Source organism: Rhineura floridana, chromosome 3, assembly GCF_030035675.1.
Source record: "Rhineura floridana isolate rRhiFlo1 chromosome 3, rRhiFlo1.hap2, whole genome shotgun sequence".
NCBI classification, from domain to species: Eukaryota; Metazoa; Chordata; class Lepidosauria; order Squamata; family Rhineuridae; genus Rhineura; species Rhineura floridana.
The window spans coordinates 6,876,894-6,901,296 of record NC_084482.1 but is presented as its reverse complement, the minus strand read 5'-3'; the positions used below and the strand labels follow the sequence as shown (position 1 = coordinate 6,901,296).

Below are 24,403 nucleotides of genomic sequence, written 5' to 3'. Positions count from 1 at the left end.
TGCTGCCTGTAAAGCAAGCCTTGAAAACAAACTTGGATTCATGTAGAATAAGTACCTGTGCAGAAATAGATTTGCATAAGTAACTTTGTGAGCAGGCTTTGGAACATTTTCACTCTACACATATACTGGACTGCCTTCAAGTCGATTCCTACTTATGGCAACCCTACGAATAGGGTTTTCATGGTAAGCGGGATTCAGAGGTGGTTTTCCATTGCCTTTCTCTGAGGCTGAGAGGCAGTGACTGGGCCAAGGTCACCCAGTCAGCTTCATGGCTGTGTGGGGATTCGAACCCTGGTCTCCCAGGTCATAGTCAAACACTCTAACCACTATGCCACACTAGGTGGCTGTTATTTTCAAGGTATAGTGTCCCATTTTATCCCAGAGCATCACAGTCCCAGAGAACATGATGATGTCTCTTCCAGTTACCACACTTGCCAAATGCCCTTACTTTTTAAATGGAATTGAGACCAGTGCAAGAAAAAACAAAACTGTACACAACCTGAGGAGGAACTACATGCTGTAAGCGACATGGGGCTGCCAGTGGGGAAAAGTCTCTTCTCCCCTTTTCCCCAGTCATGGGAAGTTGCAGAGACTCTGCTTGGGGCTGCTGTTGTCAGTGGCAGCTCCACGGTATTTACAATATATTGCTTTGGGAGACCCTGTGGCACTCTAGATGTTGTTGGTCTCCAACTTCCATCAGCCCCAGCTAACATGCCCAATGGCCAGGGATTATGGGAGTTGTAGTCCAACAATACCTGGAGGATGCCACATTGGCTACCGTTGACCCAAAGCGTGGACAGGCCTGAGTAAAAGCAGGGTCCTTTTTTTAACTGACAGTGGTCAGCAATGGAATTGAAGAGGAAGAATATGTACCAAGGATCCAGTAGAGGGTATTAACCAATGTGGACTGTTTCCAGAAGCTTTTAGGCTTGGAGATCTCCTTGCTGTCGTATCCTCCCTAAATGTCATATTAATAGGAAGTGACAGTCCTACTCATTTGTCTAGGTTTACCTGAATGGCTCCATGGCACAAGTCTACAGCACAATTCCCACTGGCCAGCGCTCTCCAGTCAATCCAGACCTGCTTCTAGATGGCAGTGGGGCCTATTTGTATGTGATGACAGCCTCACAGGTGAGTGAGTTGTCATGGGACTTAATCTTCTTCTCCCTTTACTCCTACAGCACTGCTATTTGTCACCTTCAGTTTTGAAGGGGGGTGGACTCTGCACCATATCTAGTTTCAGGGACAGCTGTTGACAGGTTTTCAGAGTTTCCCCCCCTCTACCTGCAAGTACTTTTTGGTAGAAAACATACACTGTTACTGTGCTGGTGTGTACAAAAAACTTTGCACGTGCTCAGAGGTAACGCTACCCCGTTACTAGATTATGAAATGTTACTGAGTTGAGCACTACTCTGAAAACAAACTTGAGCTGATACTTCTCTCTCTGTCTCTCTTTTTTTCCTTTCCTGTATAATACGTAGCTTAGCTCATTTGTATTTTCTGGAGTTGCTGGATAAGTCAAGTATGGGTCCTGTAATGCCAGAAGCCCTTTTTCGTATCAAGCTCCACAAAATTAAACTCTACTCCTGTTTTAACCATCCTTTTCTTATTTATACATTTCCTCTGCCGCTATAACATTCCAAATTCTACCAGCCCCCCAACAGTAGGTCTTCACTTCTGATATATAAAATTTGTACAGGCCAGTGCAAAAAGTAATGCAAAGTAGCCTAGAGTCTAGTGGTGGTGGTTGTTTTTGAGTATAGAATATGGGCTGCCTTTAGAGAAAAAAGTGGAGCCAGTAGCCAATTATTTATTCTTTTTCCATCCCAGGTCTCCAAGGTCCCAGTCTCCGAATGCCCTCACTTCCAGGACTGTGCCTCATGTCTGCACGCCCAAGACCCCTTCTGTGGTTGGTGTGTTCTGCAGAGCAGGTGGGTCTTTGCTGAGAGCTAGCAGAATGTGAAGTTTATTTCAAATCAAAGGATACAACCTGTTTTCATTATCTCTAATATAATTGCTTGATTGGCAGGTGCACCCAGAAGTTGGAGTGTGAGCACCATGAGATGGCCAATCACTGGCTCTGGAGCTATGGAGTGGAGAGCCAATGTTTGAGAGTAGAACAGATGTCACCAGCCAATCAGAGCCGAGAAGAGCAGACAGAGGTGAAAGAGGAGGGTAGAAGGTTGAAACTTGGGTTTATTATGACTTGAATCAGGGGCTGATTCACCTGTTACTCTCTTAGGGCACAATCCAACTCACATTTATGCTAGGCTGAGGAGAGTTGAATGCAGTGGATCTCCAGATGAGTCAGCTGGGTCCTGGCTCAGCCAGGCTATAACAGTCTTAAGTCCTCAGCCGAGGCTCAGCCGGCCTAGCTGAAATCAGCTTAAGTGAAGCTGGTGTAATCACTGAAAAAGGGGTGTCCCGGGTGTGTGTCAGGGTAGGGGCCAACTTGAGGGGATTTAGGCCACATCTAACTCATGTTCAAAGCTGTACTGCAGGTCCCAATTCAGGCAAAAGTTATGCTGGGGAAAAGATCGGTCCAAGAAAATAAATACAATAGAAGTCAATGGAGAAGGCTTACTCCCTGGTAGGGATATTTGGGAAAGCAGGCTTTTACTTTCAGGTCCCTGCATGCAGCTCCTGGCTGAGCTGCGTGCAGCCATCCCAGAGGCTCTTGAACGGCAACTGAATGCAGTGGAACTCTATGCCAGCTTCTCCTGCACCAGCACCACTTTTGCCGGCTTCCCCTGAGTTAAATTACTCTGCCCATAGGTGTTATGTGTGGAATGCAGCACGTCAACATCACCTATGTTTACCTCAAACCCTCTTGCCCCCCATTTACCTTTTTGTAAGTGGGTTCCATCCCAGTCACAGCCAATATGGAGAGTGACGACTGGAGATTCTTTTCAGCCCACATGATGTTCCTCACATTCTGGCAAAGATAAATCCTGTGACTGCTACCACTGCTATACACTCACCCAATGCCTGAGGGGGCAGTATTTGAATTGGCTCATCCAACATTAATTTACTCAAGATTTGTAAACGGCTTTTCTTTTCAAAGCTGCTCATACAGTACACCTAAAAATAATCTAACAGAAATGCATTGTTAATGTTAAGACCATAAAACACAAAACCACATCAAAAGTAGTCAAGTCAGTCAAGCTACATGCTTGTAAAATTATGTATCTCCTGCCTTACCCAGGTCTCCATGTTGGTCCCTCGTCTCCCTGCACTGGCTGAGGGAGAGCATTACCACTGTTCCTTTGGGACCCAAGACAGCCAAGCCCACCTACAAGACTCCTGGGTTCGCTGCTTCTCACCTGTTCCCCAGCAGGTGCCATCCACCCAAGAGGGCAAAGGTGAGCATGGAAAGTATGGGGTATGTTCAATTAAGTCCTATTCAGAGTAGACCCACTGAAAATAATGAACCTAAGTGAGCCATGTCTATTAATTTCAATGGATCTACTCTGGGTAGGACTAGCAGTGAATGCTACCCTATGTTTGGCCCCCTAACCTTACAATATTTGATCCCTTAGGACTACTGTTTGCCTCTGAGAGGGGGATGATTTTCAGTGGGAACCCAATGCAGGACCCCAATACAGATGAATAGCATGATTTTGATCAAGGCCTGGCATGGCTAGTTTTCCTTCAGAAATGAAACTGGCCCATTTAGAGGAAAATCATGTTTAATATCCAATTTGGCCCTCATTCCTTCAGGTTACTTAATCCAAATAGTTATCATGAGGGCTGTCAGCATTTTGGGCAGTGTTGTTGCTGTGCTTCTTAACAGCAGCTTGATCTTCAGCAACTGGCAGGTGAAGTTTTTCTAAGCATGAAGGTAAACATGATCGCTTGATCAATGTCTACAGGGCAAGCTGCTAGTAAAAGCACAGCGACAGCCCCCCTATTTGAAAAGGTGCCAACCTCAATTGTCACTTGCTGGTTCAATTCTGCTTTAGTACCCACAAGCACTAATGCAGATTAAAATTGTCAGTTTCATAAAGTATGTAAAACTGAGGGGGGAAATTGTCTTATGTTCCTCTTTTTCCTCTTGCCTATTATGCAAGATTCCAAAGCCAGGCTGCCTTCATGTTAGAAAATGCTTGTCTGTTACCTAGCAACCGTGCCATGTTTCTGGCCTAGACCAAAAGATAATCTCAGAGCAGCCTTCATCAAAATGGCCTAAACAGTAGGAAAAGTAAAGAGGCCATTGATGTGCATGCCGGGTGATGGTGGTCAGAAGTTTCCTGTCCCCAGATGTCTCTTATCGTTCTTTGTTTTTCCCCTCCTCAGATCATGTGACTGTGGCATTAGCCCTGATGTTCCGGGATGTGGTGGTGGCCTCCGTGGGATTTTCCTTCTATGACTGTAATGCCGTGAGCCAACTCACTGATGCCACCCCGTGAGCGAATGTTGAGTGGGGACAGAGGCATGGGGGGTGGCTGCAGGTTGGGGATTGAGAAGTATCTGTATAATTGTTTGTGTGGGTGGCTGGTGGGGATAGATTAGAACTTGGCCTAACTTGCAAGAAGCTTTTAATTTAAAGACAGGACTATGTGTGCTTTTTATGCTAAAAGGTTCAAATTCTGTGCTAAGGAAAACTGAATTCTGGAATTCAGCTGCTACAATTTTTAGGATGCTGATTTTTTTATGTTCCACCTCCTTTCCTATACTTGCTGTTCACTTACCATCCTGGCTAAAGGCCCTTTTCCTTTGACTGCCTTCTCATAGGTGTGGGACGTGTGTAGACAGCCCTTGGATGTGCCACTGGTGCCCATCCAGTCACCGCTGTGTCCCTGGAGGGCCCTGCCTGGATGGAGAAAGGCTTGTCTACAATCAGAAGGTAAGTAACTTAAATTTTACAGCAGCGCCCTCCTGGCTTTTCAGAACGGAAGAACCTTAGGAAAGAAAAAAGGGAGAAATGAAGCTGTATCTAACTCGTCTGTGTCTCCTAGGTGGCCGTAGAAGAGCTCCGGGGTCCAGCTGCCTGCCCTAGGGTGGAGGGCATTGGGGAGGCCCACCTGATTCCTGTTGGTGTGAAAATGCCACTGAAACTGGTAGTCTGGAACTTGCACTTGTTAGTGGTAAGTGAGGAGATTAAAAGCCCTAGAGAAGAATATGGGGGTGAAAGAGCAAAGGCCTTGAGAAGACATGAGGTGCTCTTCATTACAAAGTTTTAAAAGGCTTTACACTGTTGTGTCTTCCCCTGAAGAACACTAGGAGTTGTAGTATTTAATAGGGCGCTTGTAACTCTTAGGAGAACCCCAGGGATGAGGAACCTGTGGTCTTCCAGTTGTTGTTGAACTACAGCTCCCATCAGCCCCAGTCAGCATGGCCAATAGTCCGGTTTGATGGGAGCTATAGTTTAACCTATCCGGAGGATTGCGAGCTTCCCGCCTCTGCCTTAGCCCTTTCCAGAATGATATTCCCAATATTTTTCTGGAAGCTGTGGAAGTTTAAGCATGTTTCAGGTTGATCGTGAAAATGAGCTATGAGTTTGAAGAATAGTGCACTTGAGTACTATTTTAAGTTGTTGCAACAACATACCAGTTATTTGTAAAGAGCATACAAGTGATGCAGTCACTGTCCAGGGAGCTTCAGGTTGAGATAAATGAATGGGATTGGTGCTTTGAGATTGGCATTGCTCCTCTGTATTAGATGGGGGTGGCAGGTAGAAGGGGGTGGAGAGTAGGACTGAAAGCGAGCAGGCATTGTGGCAGGCCTGGGGAAGGAGAGGCAGGTGTGGTGTGCAGGGCCCTGTCTCACCCTGTCCTCATCCCCAGGGCCCAGTGACACTCTCCTGTGTACTGGAAGTGGAGGGAACCCCGGTTGTGGTTCCAGCATCCCTGGAAGAAGAGGACAGGGGAACATCCCATCGTGTGCAGTGCCTGCCCCAGGCATATAGCTACACACAGCCTGCCCCAGAGCTACATGTCCCTCTCTACATCATGGTAGGGGATGACCGGCGCCTTGACAGCCATGGAGACCTGCATGGTAAGGGATGATGACCTGCAGAGGTTGGATTTTTTTTAATGTTGTGATTATGCCCGGCCTTTGTGTGTGCTACAATTCCCCAGGAATGCAGAATGTGCTACTGGATGCAGAATTCAGCTTCATGAAATTCTCTAGCTTTTAATTTTAAAAAGAAAACAAGCTTCTAGCCCTTATGACTGCAAAGAGATGCTTAGAAGTATGTGGACTACGCCTGGAAAAATCTTAAAAGCTGAGTGGGGAGCGGGAGGGGGGAAGCAAGATTTCCAGTAGTTGGAGATGCAGTTTCAGTGCCCTGTGTAACTCTGTGCTCTCCCCGACCCTACCAAAACAAGAAGAAATTAGGTAAAATAGTAAACACTGCATCACTGATTATACAGAACAAGCAAATAATAATTTGCATAGCTTATTCAGGCTGCATAATTTACTTTCTCTTGATGCAAAACTATTTAAACTTTTTTTAGTGCCTAAATATACCCCATTACTACTGTGTGTTCCCCGTGCACTACTATCCTTCATTGCTCAAAGGTAATGAACCTCTCTTGCATCTTCTTGCCTTCCCTGAGTAGGAACGAACTGTGTCTGGGCTAGGAAAGGCAGCATTAGCTCTGTGACTTGAAGTCAGTATTCACCACTTACCTTCTTAACTCCCTCTCCAGTGACTTTGTACAATTGTTCTGCTGGCCGTTCTGACTGCAGCCGCTGCAAGGCTGCCCCCGGGCATTTCCGCTGTGTCTGGTGCCAGCTGGGAGAGGTGCCCGGCTGCGTCTATGAGGAACTGTGTCCATCCGAAGCTGGTGTGGCTGCTTGCCCGTCACCAGTCATCCACTCGGTGAGAATCAATCAGCTCTGGTTAACCACCAGTCCAATTCTAGGGGAGCGCATTCCTCTCAGTCCAAGTTTTTGTATGGAACTTGAGCCAGGAAGCTGACAGCGACCTACTTCTACTAACTTGGACTCCCTGAGACCATAATGCCAGTGTCTGGACTGTTTCCACTTCAGATTGCAGATAGGGGTTCTTGTGATTAAATGCTCCTCCATAGAAAGAGGTTCTCTAAATGTAGAAAACTAAACTAGGCCTTGGTCTGTCTTTTGTGCTTATATACCTACTGCCTTCCCAGTTTCACATGTATGTGGTGGAGTAGGTTATTGCTTAGAAAGCTCTCGCAGTAAACTAACTAGCTTCTAATGTACCACCAGTGCTTTTTGTTTCTTTTAGTCAGATCTGGAGGGAGGAGGAGCCGGTTTGGAGCTATAATGTCCAGTCTGGGTGCCACTACCAAATGAACTGTGATGGGTGGCTGCTGGGGAAAGGGCCTTCTCAGTGGCAGCACCCTGATCATGGAATGTACACTCAACAGAGGCTTGCCAGACACCTTCCTTGTGGTCTTTTTTGTGCTATGTGAAGACATTTCCCAAGCCTCCACACCCAGGCATTTCAAATGTGAACTTCTGGATCCACTGAATTATAGATTGGTTGTATACTTTTAGTGACACTCTACATTTCTTTGTTTCTTACTCTCTGCTGCTGAAATTTTATGCTGAATTGTTAAAACTGGAATTTGTTGTTTTCATTCTGTGATTATTATTGTGTTGTATTGTTTGTAAGCTGCCCAGAGAACATTGTTATTGACCAACATATATATATTGTTAATGAAATATTCCTGTTTTCTAGATTCACCCTGTCACCGGGCCCTTGGAGGGCGGCATATCAGTCACAGTGACAGGGTCAAACCTGGGTCGTCACTTTAAGGATGTGGCCAACACTGTGACTGTGGCTGGGCTGCCATGCATCCCTGATCCAACCCAGTATCTAGTATCTACTCGGTAAGGAGTCCCGGCAGAAGGATGCGTTCCGTCCCCCCATAACACACCTTAATCTCTCAGAAAACCAGAAGCGGCCAGCTCCTTCTTGTTCAGGGCTACAGGGAGCAACCAATCCTAAGCTAGAGAGTTGTAGCTAACGTACATATTTTGTTGCACTGACTTGCATTTCAGTTTTATTTACTGTGGTGGATGATATCAGCTGAAAATCTTGTGATTTTCATGAAAATATGAAAAGTCTCAACCAGTCTCTGGATCCATCCTTGCTGGATCAGACCAGTCGTCTATTTTATTTATTTTTCATATTTCTTCACCAGCCTTCCTCAAAAGATTCCGGGGCAGTGTATATAAGCTAATTGAGCTAATTCATGCAACATAATTCAAACAAGGTCTAGCAACTTGATTTCTTCCCCACAGCGGCCAGGGAAACCCACCAGCAGAGCATGGAGGCAGTAGCCCCTCTCCCTAGCAACTGAGGCTCAGGGCTTTGAGGCTTCCGAACTGGGAGTTTCCATATAGGCATCACGGCTCAGACACTGTTAGAGCTCCCTTCCTCCAATGAATTTGTGTCTAGTCCTCTTGGTAAAGCCTACTAAGGTAGTGGCCATATCTGCATCTAGTGGCAACAAATTCCATAAATGAATTGCATGTTGTACTTTCTTTGGCCTGTCCTGAACCTGCTGCCGGCCAGTTTTATCGGATGACACTGAATTCTAGTTCTAAGGGGAGAGGGAAAAAATGTCTTGTTCCACTTTCTCTACCCAATCCATAATTTATAAGCCTTCATCCTGTCCCTCTTTAATAATTTTTTCTGAACTAAAAAGGCCCCATTCTTTAGCATTTTCTTGTAGAGAAGGCAATGGTTTCTACAGCATCTCTGAAGACCTAGGGTTCTTTTATGGCATTCCTCCTTGCCAGCCTTGTGAGGTATTATCATTATCATCATCATTTATTGCCTGCTCTTCACCCAAAGGTCCCAGGATGGGTTACGACAATTTAAAAATACATTAAAAACAATTTAAAACAACCTAAAGTCCCAAAATAGGGTGGGTTCTAAAAATACACGTCTCAGGTGTCAAATGCCAGGGTAAGGAGGAATGTCTTCAGCATTCAGGTAGGTCAGTCACAGCCCTCCCCCCTTTTCAGATGGAGGGATGAGAGCAAAATAGAAAGCTTGGCCTAGCACCACTCCCTGGATCTGTATGTGAGCTAAACATGAACTCTGGTCCCTCATGTTCAAGTCAAACATGCTAGCCTCAAGAACTGTAAAACATAGGAAATCCAGCTATCATTTGTTGCTGATATTTTAGTATAGGTTAATTTGGCCACCATAAGGACTTGAAAATGTTTTTTAAAAGACATAGGAAGCTGTCTCATACTGAGTCAGACTATTGGTCCATCTAGCTTAGTATTGTCTACGCTGACTGGCAGTGGCTCTCCAGAGTTTCAGGCAGGGGTCTCTTCCAGACCTACCTGGAGATACCAGAGATTGAACCTGGAACCTTCTGCATGCAGGGCAGTTAGACAAGACAAGTTAGAGCGGGTTCAGAAGAGGGCGACGAGGATGATAGCCGGTATGGAGAACAAGTCTTATGAGGAAAGGTTGAAGAAACTTGGCATGTTCAGTCTGGTGAAGAGAAGGCTGAGGGGTGACATGATTGCACTCTTTAAGTACCTGAAGGGCTGTCACATAGAGGAGGGTACAGATTTGTTCTCTGCTGCCCCAGAGGGTAGGACTAGGTCTAATGGTTTTAAGTTGCAGGAGCGTAGATTCAGATTGGACATTAGAAGGAACTTCTTGACAGTAAGGGCGGTTCGGCAATGGAACCGACTGCCTAGGGAGGTGGTGGGATCCCCTTCGCTGGATGTCTTCAAGCAGAGGCTGGACAGCTATCTGCGGGAGATGCTCTAGCTGTGGATTTCCTGCTGTGAGCAGGGGGTTGGACTCGATGGCCTACAAGGCCCCTTCCAACTCTAGGATTCTCTTCCACTGAGCTACGGTCCTTCCCCACATTCTAACCATTTCTAACAAGGGACCACAGGCTCTACCTTGTTCACTTTTTGCCCTTGCTCTTCAAACATATTTCTACAGGCTGTTCCATGAGAGGGCCTTTCTGCTATTCCTTACAGGATTGTCTGTGATGCATCTCCTGGAAAGCGTGGGTTATCTGGCCCTGTTCAGGTCACTGTAGGAGACCGTCCACCAGGGATTTCTGTGAGTCACTTCACCTATCAGGTCAGTGTCTGACAAAGGACGGGGTGAATGGGTGGATGTCCAAGGATGGGTCAAGGAAGGGCAGAGTTAAGAAATAATTGTGCTTGCTCCCAGTGGTTTTCTGACACTGTAAACTTCCCACGTTGCTCTCTACCTGGGTGGGATGTGGGAGGAAAAAGTCAGATGCTGTGAACACCCACAAGCCCTTCACTGGTCTGCATGTCCCATTAAGCCATGGTTTAGCCAGACAGGCATGAACAGGAATGAACTGCTGCAAGCCTGGAGCTTGAATGCTCACCCTGCTTACCCTTCTTCCTGTGTGGCTGGAAGGAGGCTTTTGCAGCTTTTTTTACCTCACCTCACTTTCACTGAATGTTGGCTTGTCATGTTGTCCAAGCCAGGGATCATGGTTTACAAGAAGCTCTAGTTAGTTTACCAAGACAGCTTCAGAAACACTTTGGAGTGGGCTTGTTTTGTAACTTGGAAGAATTTGTCATAAACTGTGATCTTTGGTTCAGGCAGCAAGACAAGACAGAGGGAAAGTGAAATCAAAAGCTGCTGAAGTCTTCCTTCGTGCTGCTTGAGAGAAGGAGGGGAGGGGAGAGAGGAGCAGGCAAGCCTGAGATTTGTGGCGGTTCCTGCCTGCCTGTGTATGTCTTGCTAAACAATGGTTTAGTCTGTCATGCGAACCCTACCACTGTCTATAGGCCTAATAGGTGCTTCTCTCCTCAGGATCCCACCCTTCTTGATCTGCACCCCAAGCTTGGCCCCATGGCTGGGGGCACTCGAGTCACCATCACTGGGGAGGAGCTTCTGACAGGCACTGAGATTGCTGCCTATGTAGGGGGCCTGCCCTGCATCCTGTAAGTGGTGCAGCTTCTTTTATCTCCCCAAGTGTTGACCCTCCCACCTTTGTTGTTCTTTCTGTAACAGACGTGCCCAAAAATTTCAGTTGAGCTCTTTGCTGTCCCAACAGCGAGGAACCTGTGGAGCCAGGGGCCATTGTCTGCCGTACCAGTGTCAGCCTCAAGCCACAAGAGGCATCTGTCTGGGTCCAGTATGAAGGGGCAGAGCGCCAACTGCAGGAGAAGACCTTCCGTTATACACCCAACCCACAGTTCACTGGGGCTTCCCCAGCCACCAGCTTCCATGGGTAAAAGAAGATGCAGGGGAGGGGGAATGATTAGGGCTGTCACCTGATTAAAGAAAACCTTGATTGATTGGATCAATTGAATCGATGTGAGTTTGCATGGGTTAAAACTATAGTTGTGCAGAAAGACGAAATGTTCATCCCAGCAGGCATAATCTTTTCTCTTTTTGAAAAGGCTTCCCCTCTGACAAGAGGTAGAGGAGGGGGGAACTGCCCTTGCCATTGTCTCTTTTTTTAAAAACAAATACAATTATTAAATAATTGGAGGCATCTTATAGAGTCCATCAAAATGTTTTTAGTTGATTGATCCATTAATGACCAAACATTGCTGCCCCACATTTGTAATATTTAATAATAATAATGGCATAAGTGTGCATAAGAAACAATGAGTCCTTCCCTGCAGAACTTATAGTCTAAGGGCCAAACTGGAAGTGTTGTTATTTGCATCTTTAGCCCATGCATGTCTGGGCTGGTTTTTTTAAAAAAATTGTGAGCACTGGGGGGGGGGAAGCTGGATCAGTAACATCGTGCCAGGGAGACTTGGTACAAATCAACACATGCACACACAGGCATTGGCATATTTCATCAGCCAAGCAAGAACTAACTATATGTATACTGTCTTTTCTAGTTAGGCCCTACATTTTGAACCAGATGCAGAGATTTCAGAACAAATATATGCAAATGTGGCTGTGGGCCTTTGGGTTTCCTTGAGGATGATCAGTAAAGGGTTAGCCCAAAGGGTGAGGTTTTAAGCTTGGTTCTGAAGGAAGAGAAAGGTGGAGCTATGCTAGATGTTTTTGGAGGAAATTCCCATGCTTAAAGGGCAGGAAGGGAGAAGAGCAGAGCTCTTTAAGAGAGCAGGGCATCTAAGGGTGAAATATGAGGGGAGATGGGGACAAAGCCATGGAGGACTTCCAAGATAAGGCCCGGTTTGGACACTTGTGGGCTCTTTAATTGTGATCTTCCCTTAGGTACCTGGTTGGCTGCTGTGAGAACAGAATGCTGGATTAGACAGAGCTTTGTAGTCTGATCCAGCAGGGCTCTTCTAATGATCATAGTGTCTGAGTCAAACTGGGGGGTGGGGGGGACATAAGACTGACATGCCCCCTTCCAAAGCTGATTTTCACCTTCTTGGATGCTGGGTTTCCTCAGGGGCGGACGGATCATCTATGTGAAAGGGATTAATTTGGATGTGGTGCAGCAGCCAGTTATCAAAGCTATCCTGGAGCCAGAGGAGATGGAAAGCAGACGCAGCCGGAAGAAAAGAGCATGTGACTCCTTGCAGGACCCCCACATCCCTCTGACCCCAGTTCCACCACACCCCTGTGCTGAGGTGGGAGACTTGTTGGAGGTGAGTGCAGGGGGGGGATTCTGATTTAGTAGTAGTCTCTCTGTCTCTCTCACATACACACATTTTGATCCACTTGTGTACCCACAGTGCTCAGAACCTTGCTGTGCCAATTCATCCACTCTCCTCCTCTGCCCGTCACCAGCTGTGCCACCCAATGCCCTCTTCCGTGACCTTCTTTTCGAGCTGGATGGACTCCGTGTCCCCTTTAACAGTGCCAGCGGGGGCCAGAATTTCTCCTACAAGCCTAATCCCCATCTACGCTGGCCTGGACGGGATTCCACTGGGCATCCTTTCAGTCTTAAGCCTGGCAATGTCTTGGACATAGAGGTGAGCAGGCAGAACCATATGAAGGTGCGGGAAGGCCCTAGAGGCGAGGGATGGAGCTCCTAGGATTTAGTCATCACTCCTTTGCTTCCTAGCATAGTGATACCAAGTGGAACTTTTGCCACCCTTACACTCGCTTTATGCTTCTGCCAGCGTGGTGTAGTGGTTAGAGCAGTGTTTCTCAACTGGTGCCTCCAGATGTTGTTGGACCACAACTCCCATCAGCCTCAGCCAGCATTGCCAATGGTCAGGAAAGATGGGAATTGTGGTCCAACAACGTCTGGAGGCACACCGGTTGACAAACACTGGGTTAGAGTGTCAGACTAGGGCCTCCCTGACAGGGGTTCAAATCCACACTCAGCTATGAAATTTGCTGGGTGACCTTGGGCCAGTCACTAGCTCTCAGCCTAATTTACCTCACAGAGTTGTTGTGTGAATAAAATGAGGAGGGAAAGGAGAACCATGTACACCACCTGAAGCTCTGGAGGAAAGGTGGGATATAAATATAATGAATACAAAAATGAAATAAAGTAGTGCCTGCAAAACTTCTACAATTCCCTCTATGTGGATTCATTGAACAGATGGAGTTAATTGATCAGCACCAGATTGCAATGAAGTGGTCTTGATTCCACCACCTGCACCTTGAACAACATGGGCAGGGATATCATTCCAAGGGGCCGGGTATAAGAGTGCACTGGAATTCCATAATGCAACCTGCTCTACAGCTGAAGGGCAAGAGGGATTCCTTGAATCATCAACATTAGCGGCATCACAATCCCTGGTAGAGCTTGGAAAAGTTACTTTTTTGAACTACAACTCCCATCAGCTCAATCCAGTGGCCACACTGGCTGGGGCTGATGGGAGTTGTAGTTCAAAAAAGTAACTTTTCCCAGCTCTGTAGACTTGGTCCCTAGTTGACTGGGTAAAGGAAGGTCAGGGGGATAGAAGCAGGGCTGGCTCTAAAGGGCAGCAAGGTTGGGCCCTGACCAAGGGCCGCGTGGCCTGGAGCTGCCTCTGAAGAGCCCCTCTCTAGGGTGGGGGAGTAGCGCTCCCCTTCTGTGATCCACGGAAGAATCGCTGCTCTGGATTGCACCACCTGCCCGTTCTCTCGCTTCACCCGCCCATTCTCTCGCTCCGTCTACCTTTCTTGTGTTTTCTGGCTGCGTGTGCAGCGCTACCCTTAACCAAGATGGCAGCTGAGGTTTCCCTATGAGGGTGAAGCGTCTGCTGCCATCTTGGTTGATGGCAGCCCTGCATGTGCCCAGCATGCATGCATGCCATCAACTAAAATGGCGGTGGAGGCTTCAGCCCCTTAGGGAAACCTTAGCCGCCATCTTGATTAAGGGCAGCCATGCACATGCAGCCTGAAAATACAGGACAGAAAGATTGGTGGAGCGAGGTAACGGTGGGCGGTGCGATCCACGGGAGCATGTGCCGGGGCCCGGGACAGGCTGGAGCACAAGGGCCTCAGTATGCCTGGAGCCGGCCCTGGCTAGGAGGTGATACTAATTGGGCTTTCGTACTGTTTCAAGGAAGGTGGCTTCCCATTATTCTACTACCTGTTCAAGAATGAATGTGTATGTTTAGAAAACACTAGTGTAATTCATACCTGCAGAACTTGAATCCGACCTGTTGAATGCAGCCAAACAGCCATTTCTTGGTGACCTGCGATCCACTCAGCCATCCTCCATTTGATGGGGTGGGGGCAGTCCCAGGCAGGCAGCAAAACTAGTAGGTTTTTTGAGTTCCTTGTGAGCTCTTTTATATGGCTTGCTGGCAGGCTGCATTTGGCCTGGTGGGTCACAAGTTGTAAAGGCCTGTTCTGACTTCTTTTAACTATTAGCATGTAGAGTCATTGCCTTCTTTGTTCTGCTTTTAAAGAACTCTTTGATTAAATGCCTTTTTTTTTTTTTAGTTGGGATGGAGGGGACAGTTGCCCAGGTGTGTCTATGCTTGGTCATGAAATACACAGGGATTTGTTTTTCTTGGACTTGGACATGTGGTACACTGTTCAACTTAGATGCCAAGAGATTCAGGATTATGTTACCCCACAGCACTGCCTCAGCTTGTGTGTACATACAGAGAATTGCACCTTTTGCCTCTGTTTCTCTTTATGCACTCCTGTAGGGAGAAGGCTTGACCCTTGGCATCAGCAAGAATGAAGTGAGGGTCATCATCGGCAACAGTGCCTGTACCGTCAAGACTCTGACGCTTACTCACTTGTACTGTGAGCCTCCCCTGAAGCCCCCACAGCCACTTAACTCTTCCTCAGTGCTACCGGAGTTCATTGTGAGTTCAGGAAGTGGGTTGGTGAGAAGGGGGCTATAAGATGCATGCAGGAAGTAGCCCGCACCTGATTCCCTCACACAATGGGGAAGGTTCTTCGTCTCCTGAAAGTTTTGAAAGATATTTTGTGTAGTCTCTGATCTTGCCAGGCAAAACTCTCTCTTTCTCTTACTAGGTACATAACTTGTTTAAAGTACATAGACAAGGTCACACCCTTGTAGTTTGCATAATGACAAACGATTCTGTACTGTCAGTAGCTACTACAGATTAGTTTTCTCACTCCACCCATAAAGCATGCACAAGAAGTAAAGACCTGCAGAATAATATTATATTGGCTTATGCCTGTGTTAACTGCCATGGCTTCCTTCCTGGTAATTTGTTGCTGGTGCTGAGAAACCTGAGATCCCTACCCCTTATAAACAATTCCCTGGGTAGAGGGAGTGACTTGAAATGGTTTAAGTATGTCGTGTAAATATATCCTTAAAGATCTTTTTTGCAGTCCTTTATATGGCCTTACTGTGAGTATAAAGGAATTAGGGGGATGGTGAATTGAGCTGTGCGGTCCTCACATGCGTCCTTTCTTTCCCTGCTTCAAGCCAAATTCACTTGGTGGTTGATTGGGATCAGTGCTGCTAAACCCTGAGGTGGAGGTGGAGCTTGCTCTCGCACACTCTGAGGACGTGCCCTGTGTGGGATCAATGCCCTGCTAATACTTGGTTGAATAAGGTGGGTGGGGGATGGGAGTAGAGGAGAACTCGTCTCGATCATCCCAGAGTGCAGGACACGGAATAATGGGCTCAAGTTGCAGGAAGCCAGATTGACTGGACATCAGGAAAAACTTCCTGACTGTTAGAGCCATACGACAATGGAACCAATTACCTATTTATTTATTTATTATTTATTTCCATTTATAGACCGCTTACTATCTAAAAGATCTCAAAGCGGTTTACAATAGATTACACAAGGTACAATTAAAAAAATCAAATTAATTTACAAAGCAAACATAAACAATATCCATATACATAAACATATACATAAACACAGTATAAAAGTCAGCGTTCACCAAGGGAATCATTTAGAATCATGTCTTGATTCTAAAGGTTGTGCTGTGGGGTCTTGCTCAAACTATCTATTAGAGGAGCAGCTCCTATCATATCACTGGCTAGAAAACAGGTTCACCTTCCACAGTTAGCTCCAAGGTGGTTTCAGGAACACAACCTGGAAGTTCTGCTGGAGACCAGATGATCTCCTCATCTTTGGGTGTTCCAGAGCTTCAATGGCTGAACTGCAAAGCAGGTGGGTTGTCCAAGGCAGAAGGCAAGTCACAAGTACCTTGAGGGTCCTCAGTATCCTCAGTTTTTAGGGAAAATACTTACTGTTTTTATTAAATTTATTAAGTCAATTTATTAGTCTGATCTTCATAGCTAGAAAATATTAGACATTCCTAGATACTAAAATCCAATGCTTGGTAGATGGCATCAAGCATATTGATCATTTGTCATATGCAAAAATGGAGAGGGGCAATAGCAACATTTCAAAAGCACTAGCATCCAAGCTGCATGCACCATGATAAAGAGGTGCACTGGGGTATTTCTAGATAACCTGTGAGATCTGTGTTTAATGCAGCCTTTGCCAACCTGGTGCCCCCCAGATATTCTGTACCACAGTTCCCATCAGCCCTAGCCTGCACAGTTCTAGTGCTGGCTCATGGTTAATGAGAGCTGTAGTCCAAAACACCTAGAGGACACCAGGCTGGTGAAAAGTAGAGAGGTAGTGGGCTCTCCAACACTGGAGGCATTCAAGAGCAGCTGGACAGCCATCTGTCGGGAATGCTTTGATTTGGATTCCTGCATTGCGCAGGGGGGTGGACTTGATGGTCTTATAGGCCCCTTCCAGCTCTATTATTCTATGATTCTATAAACTAAAGTTCACTTCCCAAATGGCAAAGGAGTGTGGCATTAGTTGTTCTTTTTTGCATTTGTACCTGTGACATCAATTATTTTGGAAGCATTTGGGAGAGAACCAGTTTTCTAGGGAGCGCACCAAAGGCCCTATGTTTGAACCCTTGGCATGCCCCTCCCTGTACTTGACACAATATGCTGAGAGTCCTTCTCTTGCTACTTGTATGTGGGTTTTTTTTAAAAAAAATGTGGCTCTGAATGCAGCTACACTTTGTAGGAAAGAAACAGGCACACGAATTACAGACTGGAAGGAAGAATTCAATTTTGCTTTATCTCTTACTAGATGTGGTGTAATTATAATATGTTTATCTATTTCTTTTGAAGCTATATGAGGGGTATTTGTTTGCTTTACTGTTGGGAAGTGTTTGGTTTTTTTAACCTGCATGGCATTTTGTACACACAATCTGCAGGTGAGAGACACAAGATATTCTCATTATACAAAGTTTGAATGAGAAATGGCTGAAGTACAGTAGTTTAAATGTTTCCTCTTAAAATGCATTTTCACTTGTTTGTGTCCATTTTTTGTGCACCTGTAATATACCTTCGGGTTTTTTTCCCCTTTTGCTGGTTTAAGCTCTATGAAAACTTTAAGGAATGAAACAGCTTTTATCCCTGTGAAATGGCCATGGAAACCTATTTTTGCTTCTCCTATATTTCAGATAGAAATATTTTATAAAGCAGATATGAAAACGACTCCTAGTTTTATGTAAGATCAGATATTATTTTGTGACCTCAACCCTTCATTGTTCTGATTACAAAATGAAGCATATATTTCAATTTATTGGATTGGATCCTCTTCCTTCCACTTTATTTCCATATTGAATATCAAGATGCACTGACTGTGCACTGCTGGACTGTCATTAGCTCTATGACTGAGTACTAGAAATAGCAAATGGTCGCTACAGATACTGTTGGACTCCATCAGCCCCAGCCAGCAGGGCCAGTGGTCTGGGATGATGGGAGTTGGGAGTTTAACAGCATCTGGAAGGCTATAGGTTCCCCATCCCTGATATACAGGATGAACAGGAGAAAAGAGCTGAGAGTCTCCAGCTTATTGGCTTTCTATAATGATCTAAGGTGACTAATTTAGAGGTCCAGTTCATGGACCAAATGAACTGGACTTTGTCTCACAAAGGCTCCAGTATATTTGTTAGTTTTTTTAGGTGCTGCAAGACTTTGTTGTTTCGGTGCTATAGACAAATACAGCTACCTCTCTGGAATCAACCTTCTGTGTTGTTGCCACTTTACAGGTACAGATGGGAAACTTGCGCCTGGATCTCGGCCGAGTTCGCTATGACACTGAGCCACCATCCCGTTTCCCACCTGAAGCCCAAATTGGGCTGGGGGTGGGAGCAGCAGTGCTGGCTTTTGTAGTGCTTCTTCTCATCCTAATGTATAGGTAAACATTATGATGCTTCAAGGGGAGGGATGTGCAGGGAGGGAAATGGCCTTGTTTCCTTCACCCCATCCTTGCTTCTGTGAAAACTGTGTGTCTCCCCTCATCTGGGCAGGCGGAAGAGCAAGCAAGCCCTGCGAGATTACAAGAAAGTGCTGGTGCAACTCGAGAACATGGAGATCAGCGTTGGGGACCAGTGCCGCAAAGAATTCACTGGTATGGAATGAGAATGGGGTGAGCGAGGAGGAGATGATTCTGAACAATGGGCAGGAAAGCACAGAGAAGATGATGGGGGGTGCAGAGGAAGTAAGGAGCATGCCTGTGTATTCTGATTTTCTAAATGCACAATGATCAAGGAACTCAAGGTGTTATACAGGCATGTTCCTCCCCCCCCCACACACTTTTATCCTCACAACAACCCCTGTGAGGTAGGTTTGGCTGTGAGGCAGTGAGTGGCCCAGGGTCACCCAGTGACCTTCATGGCCAAGTAGGGTTTTGAACCCTGGTTTCCCAGGTCCCAATCTGACACTAACCACTGCACCACACTAGCTCATCTAGAAGACCAGAGGTTGTCTATCCCTAGTTTTGAACACATAGGAACAGAGCCTGTGAAAGCAATATATAAATGCCTCAAATAAATAAAAGAAGTGGCAGTCCTCGATGAGAGGGAGTCAGAAGGGTATTTCCTGAAAGGAGATATTTCCAGAATTTCATAAAGGAAGCTATTTGAGATGGATTGCAGAAGGATTTTTGCTGACATAGGAAATAGCTATATTTTGGGGTAAAGAAATGTATTCAACTTTTTTTTTTTTACTAATGTGAATAGCTGGATATTGTTAACTCTTCCTTTTCTTCTCTCCTTGGCCCCTCCCTTCTTACCTCCTCACGCTGTGTGCTGGTTGCTTCAGACCTCATGACGGAAATGACCGACCTGAGCGGGGAGCTGGAGGGCTTGGGGATCCCGTTCCTGGACTACAATACCTACACCCAGCGTGTCTTCTTCCCGGCTCAGGGGGATGTGCCATTGCGGACTGTGTTGGACCTGCCTGAGGGGCGCCGTGCCACGGTGGAGCAGGGCCTGGGGCAGCTCTCCAATCTGCTGAATAGCAAAGTCTTCCTGCTGACGGTGGGCACTCCGGGGAGTAGTAGTGGTGGTGATCATCATAATAATAGAAGTAGATTCTGGAAAGTGGCTGAGCTAGAGAGTAGATCCTATGCCACTCTTGGACAGGGGGTACGGGAAGAGGTTATCCTGTAAGTCAGGCATGGGGAACCTCAAATGTGGCCCTCCAGGCCTCTTGGTTTGGTCCTTGGAACTCTCCCCAGGCCACACCCTCACTGCCCCCCCCTTCACTCCCCAAGTGCTTATGCCTAGCTGGGATGTGTCTTTGAACTCTGATGATGCCTCTTGCTTGTCGGGATGGAGGCCCTGTGAGTGTTTGTAGAAGCTAACCTGCTGTACAGAGGTTATGTTTACATTCATTGCTTTACCCACTTCTTGCCTCTGGCCTTGCCCACCACTGGCCTCTGGCCCTTGGAAGGTTGCCCAGAAGGGAATGTAGCTCTTGGGCTGACAAAAGGTTCCCCATCCCTGCTGTAAGTGGAGAGTTTTGGATTTGTGTGTGTGTATAGAGACAGAGGAATGTGAGGTTATTTCATAGAGCTGGGCTATAGAGCTCAGTATTTCCAGATACACTGTGAGACGAGGCACCTACATCTACTCTTAAGGAGCACAGCTCTAGTTGCACTGAATAGTAGGTGGGAGAGGGGAGGGGAATGGAAAGGCCCCAAGTGGGGTGGAGCTGCTGGTGTCACCTCCTGCATTTAATTTAGGCAATGTAAATGTACAGCGCTAACCTCTAGGAGTTGTAATCTGGGACCTCCTAGTTCATGGGGAACCTGGTGCTCTCCAAGTGGACTCCAACTTCCATCAACCCCAGCCAGCATGGCCCAGTGGTCAGGAATGATGGGAGTTGTAATCTAGCGACAATTGGAGGACCACAGCTTTCCCTTTCCTATGCTAGAGGGTTTTGTGTGTGCTGGTGTCTAGGGCTGTTGTTCTGTTGTATGAATGGATGAAGAAGACGACACAAAGATCTGCCCTGAGTTCTGTTTCTAGCTGTGGGAAGGGAGTGGAACTGAATGGGCTTTAGTGCAGGGTGGGGATTCTGGTAGGGGAGGTGATGACATGCTTTCTGTGCCCTTCCCAGTTAATCCGTACACTGGAGGCCCAGCCTACCTTCTCGCAGCGGGATCGATGTCATGCAGCATCACTGCTCTCATTGGCTCTTCATGGGCGCCTGGAATACCTGACAGACATCATGCAGACCCTGCTGAGTGATCTGGCTGCTCACTGCGTTGCCCGCAATGCCAAGCTCATGCTTCGCAGGTAGGCCCCCTGGGGTTGCAGGGAGTCATGCCATTTTAAGGAATGTAGGGGCTGGGGGTGATGGAAATGTCCCTGTTTCAAGACATTTCCATAGGCACTTTCTCCCTATCCCATCCCTGGGGTACGGATCCATTCACACTTGGATGCATCTATTTATTTGCCTGGCCAGAATTAATCCCCCTGGCTAGTTGACAGAACCAGAGGATGCATTGTCAAAAACAATATCTCGTATACTTTGCTGTTAGCGCATGTCCATAAGGTAATTAAGGCTTAAACGAGAACGTCACAGATAGTAAATGCTGAAACAAAGTGGAGATCAGGAGTTCTTTGAAAACTTTTTTTTGCTGCTTTACCCTAAAATATTTATACTTTGCTATGCTTGCAGACAGAAACGAGTTCCTTTAAGCACTCTGTACATGTTCAGTGGCACTGTCCTGATGTTCTTTTAAAATACCAACAATTAAATTTGGGACCTTAGTACTGGTAAAAAGAAAAACAGCCTACTCCCTTTAAGGTACCAGAAGTTTTGATATCAAAACCATTCTACTGAAACTGATTTACTTAACTTTACATTTGTTCTGCAGAACAGAGTTTTGAATTCAAAACGTCAGGCATTGTGGACAAAGGATAGCTAGCACTATCTTTATGTTAGAGCTGATAGCAAACCTAGGCATGAGGGGGAGGGAGACATATCTCAGAAACAACTCTGCTTAGCTCCTCGACTATCCTGCAGGACAGAGACCATGGTGGAGAAACTCCTGACCAACTGGATGTCCATCTGTCTCTACTCCTATCTCAGGGTAAGCTGTGCAGCATGCCTAGATTATGCTTTCTAGGTCTAAGACAGGAAGTGGGGGGAGGGAGGAGGGAAAAGAAGGTCTGGTTGATGGGAAGAAGATGGGAGCAGGTAACACCCCTAACCTTGGATGTTGGTACCTTAAGCAGGATTTTACCAGTAGTGCTTTCCCTCCTGTTTACAGTTCCTGCTTAGTCCTGTGACTTGCTGAGGCTTCATGGGGGGTGCCTTTTTATCACAGTCTCTAGTTCCATAACTAGGCCAGCCAGGGCTGGTTTAAGTCATTTTGGTGCTTGAGGCAAACAAATCCAACTAAGACCCTGCCCGAGCGCCCTTGAATTCAGAACCAGAGCACAATCCACCTTATGCAAGTGAATGTATTCTTCTGTTTCTTGCATTTTTATACTGCCCTTCATCAAAAGAGCTCAAAAAGGCACATGTGGTTTCCCCACACCCACCCTCTTTTTATCCTCTCGATGGCCCGGTGAGGAAGGTAGAGCTGAGTGAGATAGTGAATGGCCCAAGGTCACCCTCTAAAACTTGTAGCTGAATGGGAATTTTGAAACTGAATCTCAGTAAGTCTACCTATGATGCCATGTTGGCTTTTAAAGGGCTTATGTAGGAAAACATCTCAGTGGATTGTTCCCATCTGCCTGTCTCCTACCCAAAATCCATCACTTGAGTAGCTGCATCACCTTGCTTGATGATAGGGCTGCCTCTGGTGCCTGCCAACCCCACCATGCCTGTTGGCCTTGGTCCCTTGGTCCCTGATTCACCCTCCCCTGCCTTCCTACAAAATCTTTTCCACTGCCTTGCCTGTTTCCCTTTTCTTGACTCCCATCCATCCATCTGCTGTACTTGAGTAGCCAAAGGATTTCACCTAGATTGTAGTACAGAAAAGCAAAATCCACCACAAACGTATGTTTGTCTGTCTGGCCTATGTGTGCATTCCCTATTTCCCTTCTCTTCCTCTCCCCCACCCCCCAGATTCCCCAACCTACTGTATAAAATACTACACTCCAGCCTTCTCGTGCTGGTCAGAAATGTATATACTCTGTTCAAAAAAATAAGCCAGCCCAGCACTGGATGCCAAGACACCAAAGTTCTGCACTAAGAAAAGTGGAGCTCTTTTACTCTGTGTAATTTATGCAAACTAAGCAGTCTGCATGCTTTGTGGCTTATTTTGCATAATGCATTTTACTTCTGGTAGTCAGGAGGATAGGTTTAGGAGGTATGTGGGGTACTGATGCCCTGATGCCCCTTGTGACTACCAGGAATCCCAGTCACCCTCTTCTCTGACACTTGGTACAGACATTCTGAACTTGTCCTTTTTGGGTGGATTTTTCTTTCTTTTTTAAAAGCCGAGATTCTCTTGAGAACTGAATTAAGCATCCAATACCACCAGTTGTGTTCTCCCCCCCCCCCCCCCGGCACTTTGTTTGGAACTTCCAAGAATATGCACTGCCCAGATGTGGGTCTGGTGAAAAATATGAGGACTTTGGAAGGTCACACTCTGGAGCTCCTCCTTCCAGCTGTGCAAGTGTGGGATTCGCTGGGTGCAGAACAGGGACTGTTGCAACTCTGGAGTTGAATTTTCATTCTTATTCATTCCATCTCTCTCTCTGTTTTTTCCTGGTGAAGGAGGTGGCTGGTGAGCCCCTGTACATGCTCTTCCGTGCCATTAAGTACCAGGTGGACAAGGGCCCGGTAGATGCTGTCACAGGCAAGGCCAAACGGACACTGAATGATGGCCGGCTGCTGCGAGAAGATGTGGAATACCGGCCCCTCACCCTGACTGTCCTGGTGAGAGGGGGTGGCTCTGGTGGTGGGGGTGAGACCCAGCGCATCCCAGCGCGTGTCCTTGACACAGACACCATCACCCAAGTGAAGGAGAAGATCTTGGACCAGGTCTACAAAGGCGTGCCTTTCTCCCAGCGCCCTTCTGTGCACTCCCTTGACTTAGGTAAGGGGCCTGCCACCTGCACTTTCCCCCCCGTCTGTGGGTCTTGGCTTTGAATAAAGAAAGACCAAATGGTGGTTAGCTCACTTTGAGATAGGGCCACAATACAATTCTCCTGGGTGTAGATGTGGGGAGCCCTCACCTGCCGCTCCTTCATTCCTCAGAGTGGCGCTCAGGCGTTGCTGGCCACCTGACGCTTTCAGATGAGGATCTGACCTCCGTCACACAGAACCAGTGGAAGAGGCTTAACACACTACAGCATTACAAGGTATGGGGGTGGGTGGGGAAAAGTTGAGTGGAAGGAGTTGGGGCGGGGGGAAGAGAGAGAATGTGTGGAGTACTAGCCTCTAGCTGATTAAGGAAGTTCTTGGCATGATGCTGGGGTTCCATGTTTTGTCTCAGACAAGAGTTTCCTAGGTTCTTACACACATGCAGCTGGGAATGCTTCTTCCTGTGCCTGATCATGGCACTTTCATTCTCTTACCTGAATGATTTCTCACCTTCCTCGATATTTCTCACCTTCCTTCATCGCTTGTTTGCATTCCTTCCTCTGTTCCCCAGGTTCCAGATGGGGCCACAGTTGGTCTCATCCCCCGCCTTCACAATGACATCTCCCAAGGCACAGGCCAGAACTTCTTCTCTGGAGAAAGTAAGTCTCCATCTCTCTCTTTTGTCCGTGAACTATTGCTGTCTCATGCAGTGGAGCATCCTCCTCTTTCCCTCCTCTCTTCAAGCTGGTAGCCTGCCTTGGCTGAAG

General features: G+C 46.7%; 1 protein-coding gene across 4 annotated transcripts in view; it reads left to right on the top strand.

The window, feature by feature from the left end:
- PLXNB3 (plexin B3) overlaps positions 1 to 24,403 on the top strand; it is a 61,280-nt gene that overhangs the window by 20,361 nt on the left and 16,516 nt on the right. For 3 of the 4 annotated variants that reach the window (XM_061614170.1, XM_061614169.1, XM_061614168.1), the window contains 24 exons: positions 1,006 to 1,131; positions 1,831 to 1,931; positions 2,030 to 2,162; positions 3,206 to 3,362; positions 4,297 to 4,405; positions 4,735 to 4,846; positions 4,959 to 5,087; positions 5,787 to 5,997; positions 6,654 to 6,826; positions 7,670 to 7,821; positions 9,949 to 10,054; positions 10,766 to 10,896; positions 11,010 to 11,186; positions 12,336 to 12,534; positions 12,622 to 12,861; positions 14,986 to 15,147; positions 18,356 to 18,504; positions 18,617 to 18,717; positions 19,410 to 19,627; positions 20,712 to 20,890; positions 21,624 to 21,690; positions 23,328 to 23,649; positions 23,811 to 23,914; positions 24,208 to 24,295. In XM_061614170.1, coding sequence (XP_061470154.1) covers positions 1,006 to 1,131; positions 1,831 to 1,931; positions 2,030 to 2,162; positions 3,206 to 3,362; positions 4,297 to 4,405; positions 4,735 to 4,846; positions 4,959 to 5,087; positions 5,787 to 5,997; positions 6,654 to 6,826; positions 7,670 to 7,821; positions 9,949 to 10,054; positions 10,766 to 10,896; positions 11,010 to 11,186; positions 12,336 to 12,534; positions 12,622 to 12,861; positions 14,986 to 15,147; positions 18,356 to 18,504; positions 18,617 to 18,717; positions 19,410 to 19,627; positions 20,712 to 20,890; positions 21,624 to 21,690; positions 23,328 to 23,649; positions 23,811 to 23,914; positions 24,208 to 24,295 — 3,646 coding nt within the window. The remainder of the gene's footprint in view (positions 1 to 1,005; positions 1,132 to 1,830; positions 1,932 to 2,029; positions 2,163 to 3,205; positions 3,363 to 4,296; positions 4,406 to 4,734; positions 4,847 to 4,958; positions 5,088 to 5,786; positions 5,998 to 6,653; positions 6,827 to 7,669; positions 7,822 to 9,948; positions 10,055 to 10,765; positions 10,897 to 11,009; positions 11,187 to 12,335; positions 12,535 to 12,621; positions 12,862 to 14,985; positions 15,148 to 18,355; positions 18,505 to 18,616; positions 18,718 to 19,409; positions 19,628 to 20,711; positions 20,891 to 21,623; positions 21,691 to 23,327; positions 23,650 to 23,810; positions 23,915 to 24,207; positions 24,296 to 24,403) is intronic. The other variant, XM_061614172.1, reaches the window with a different exon arrangement.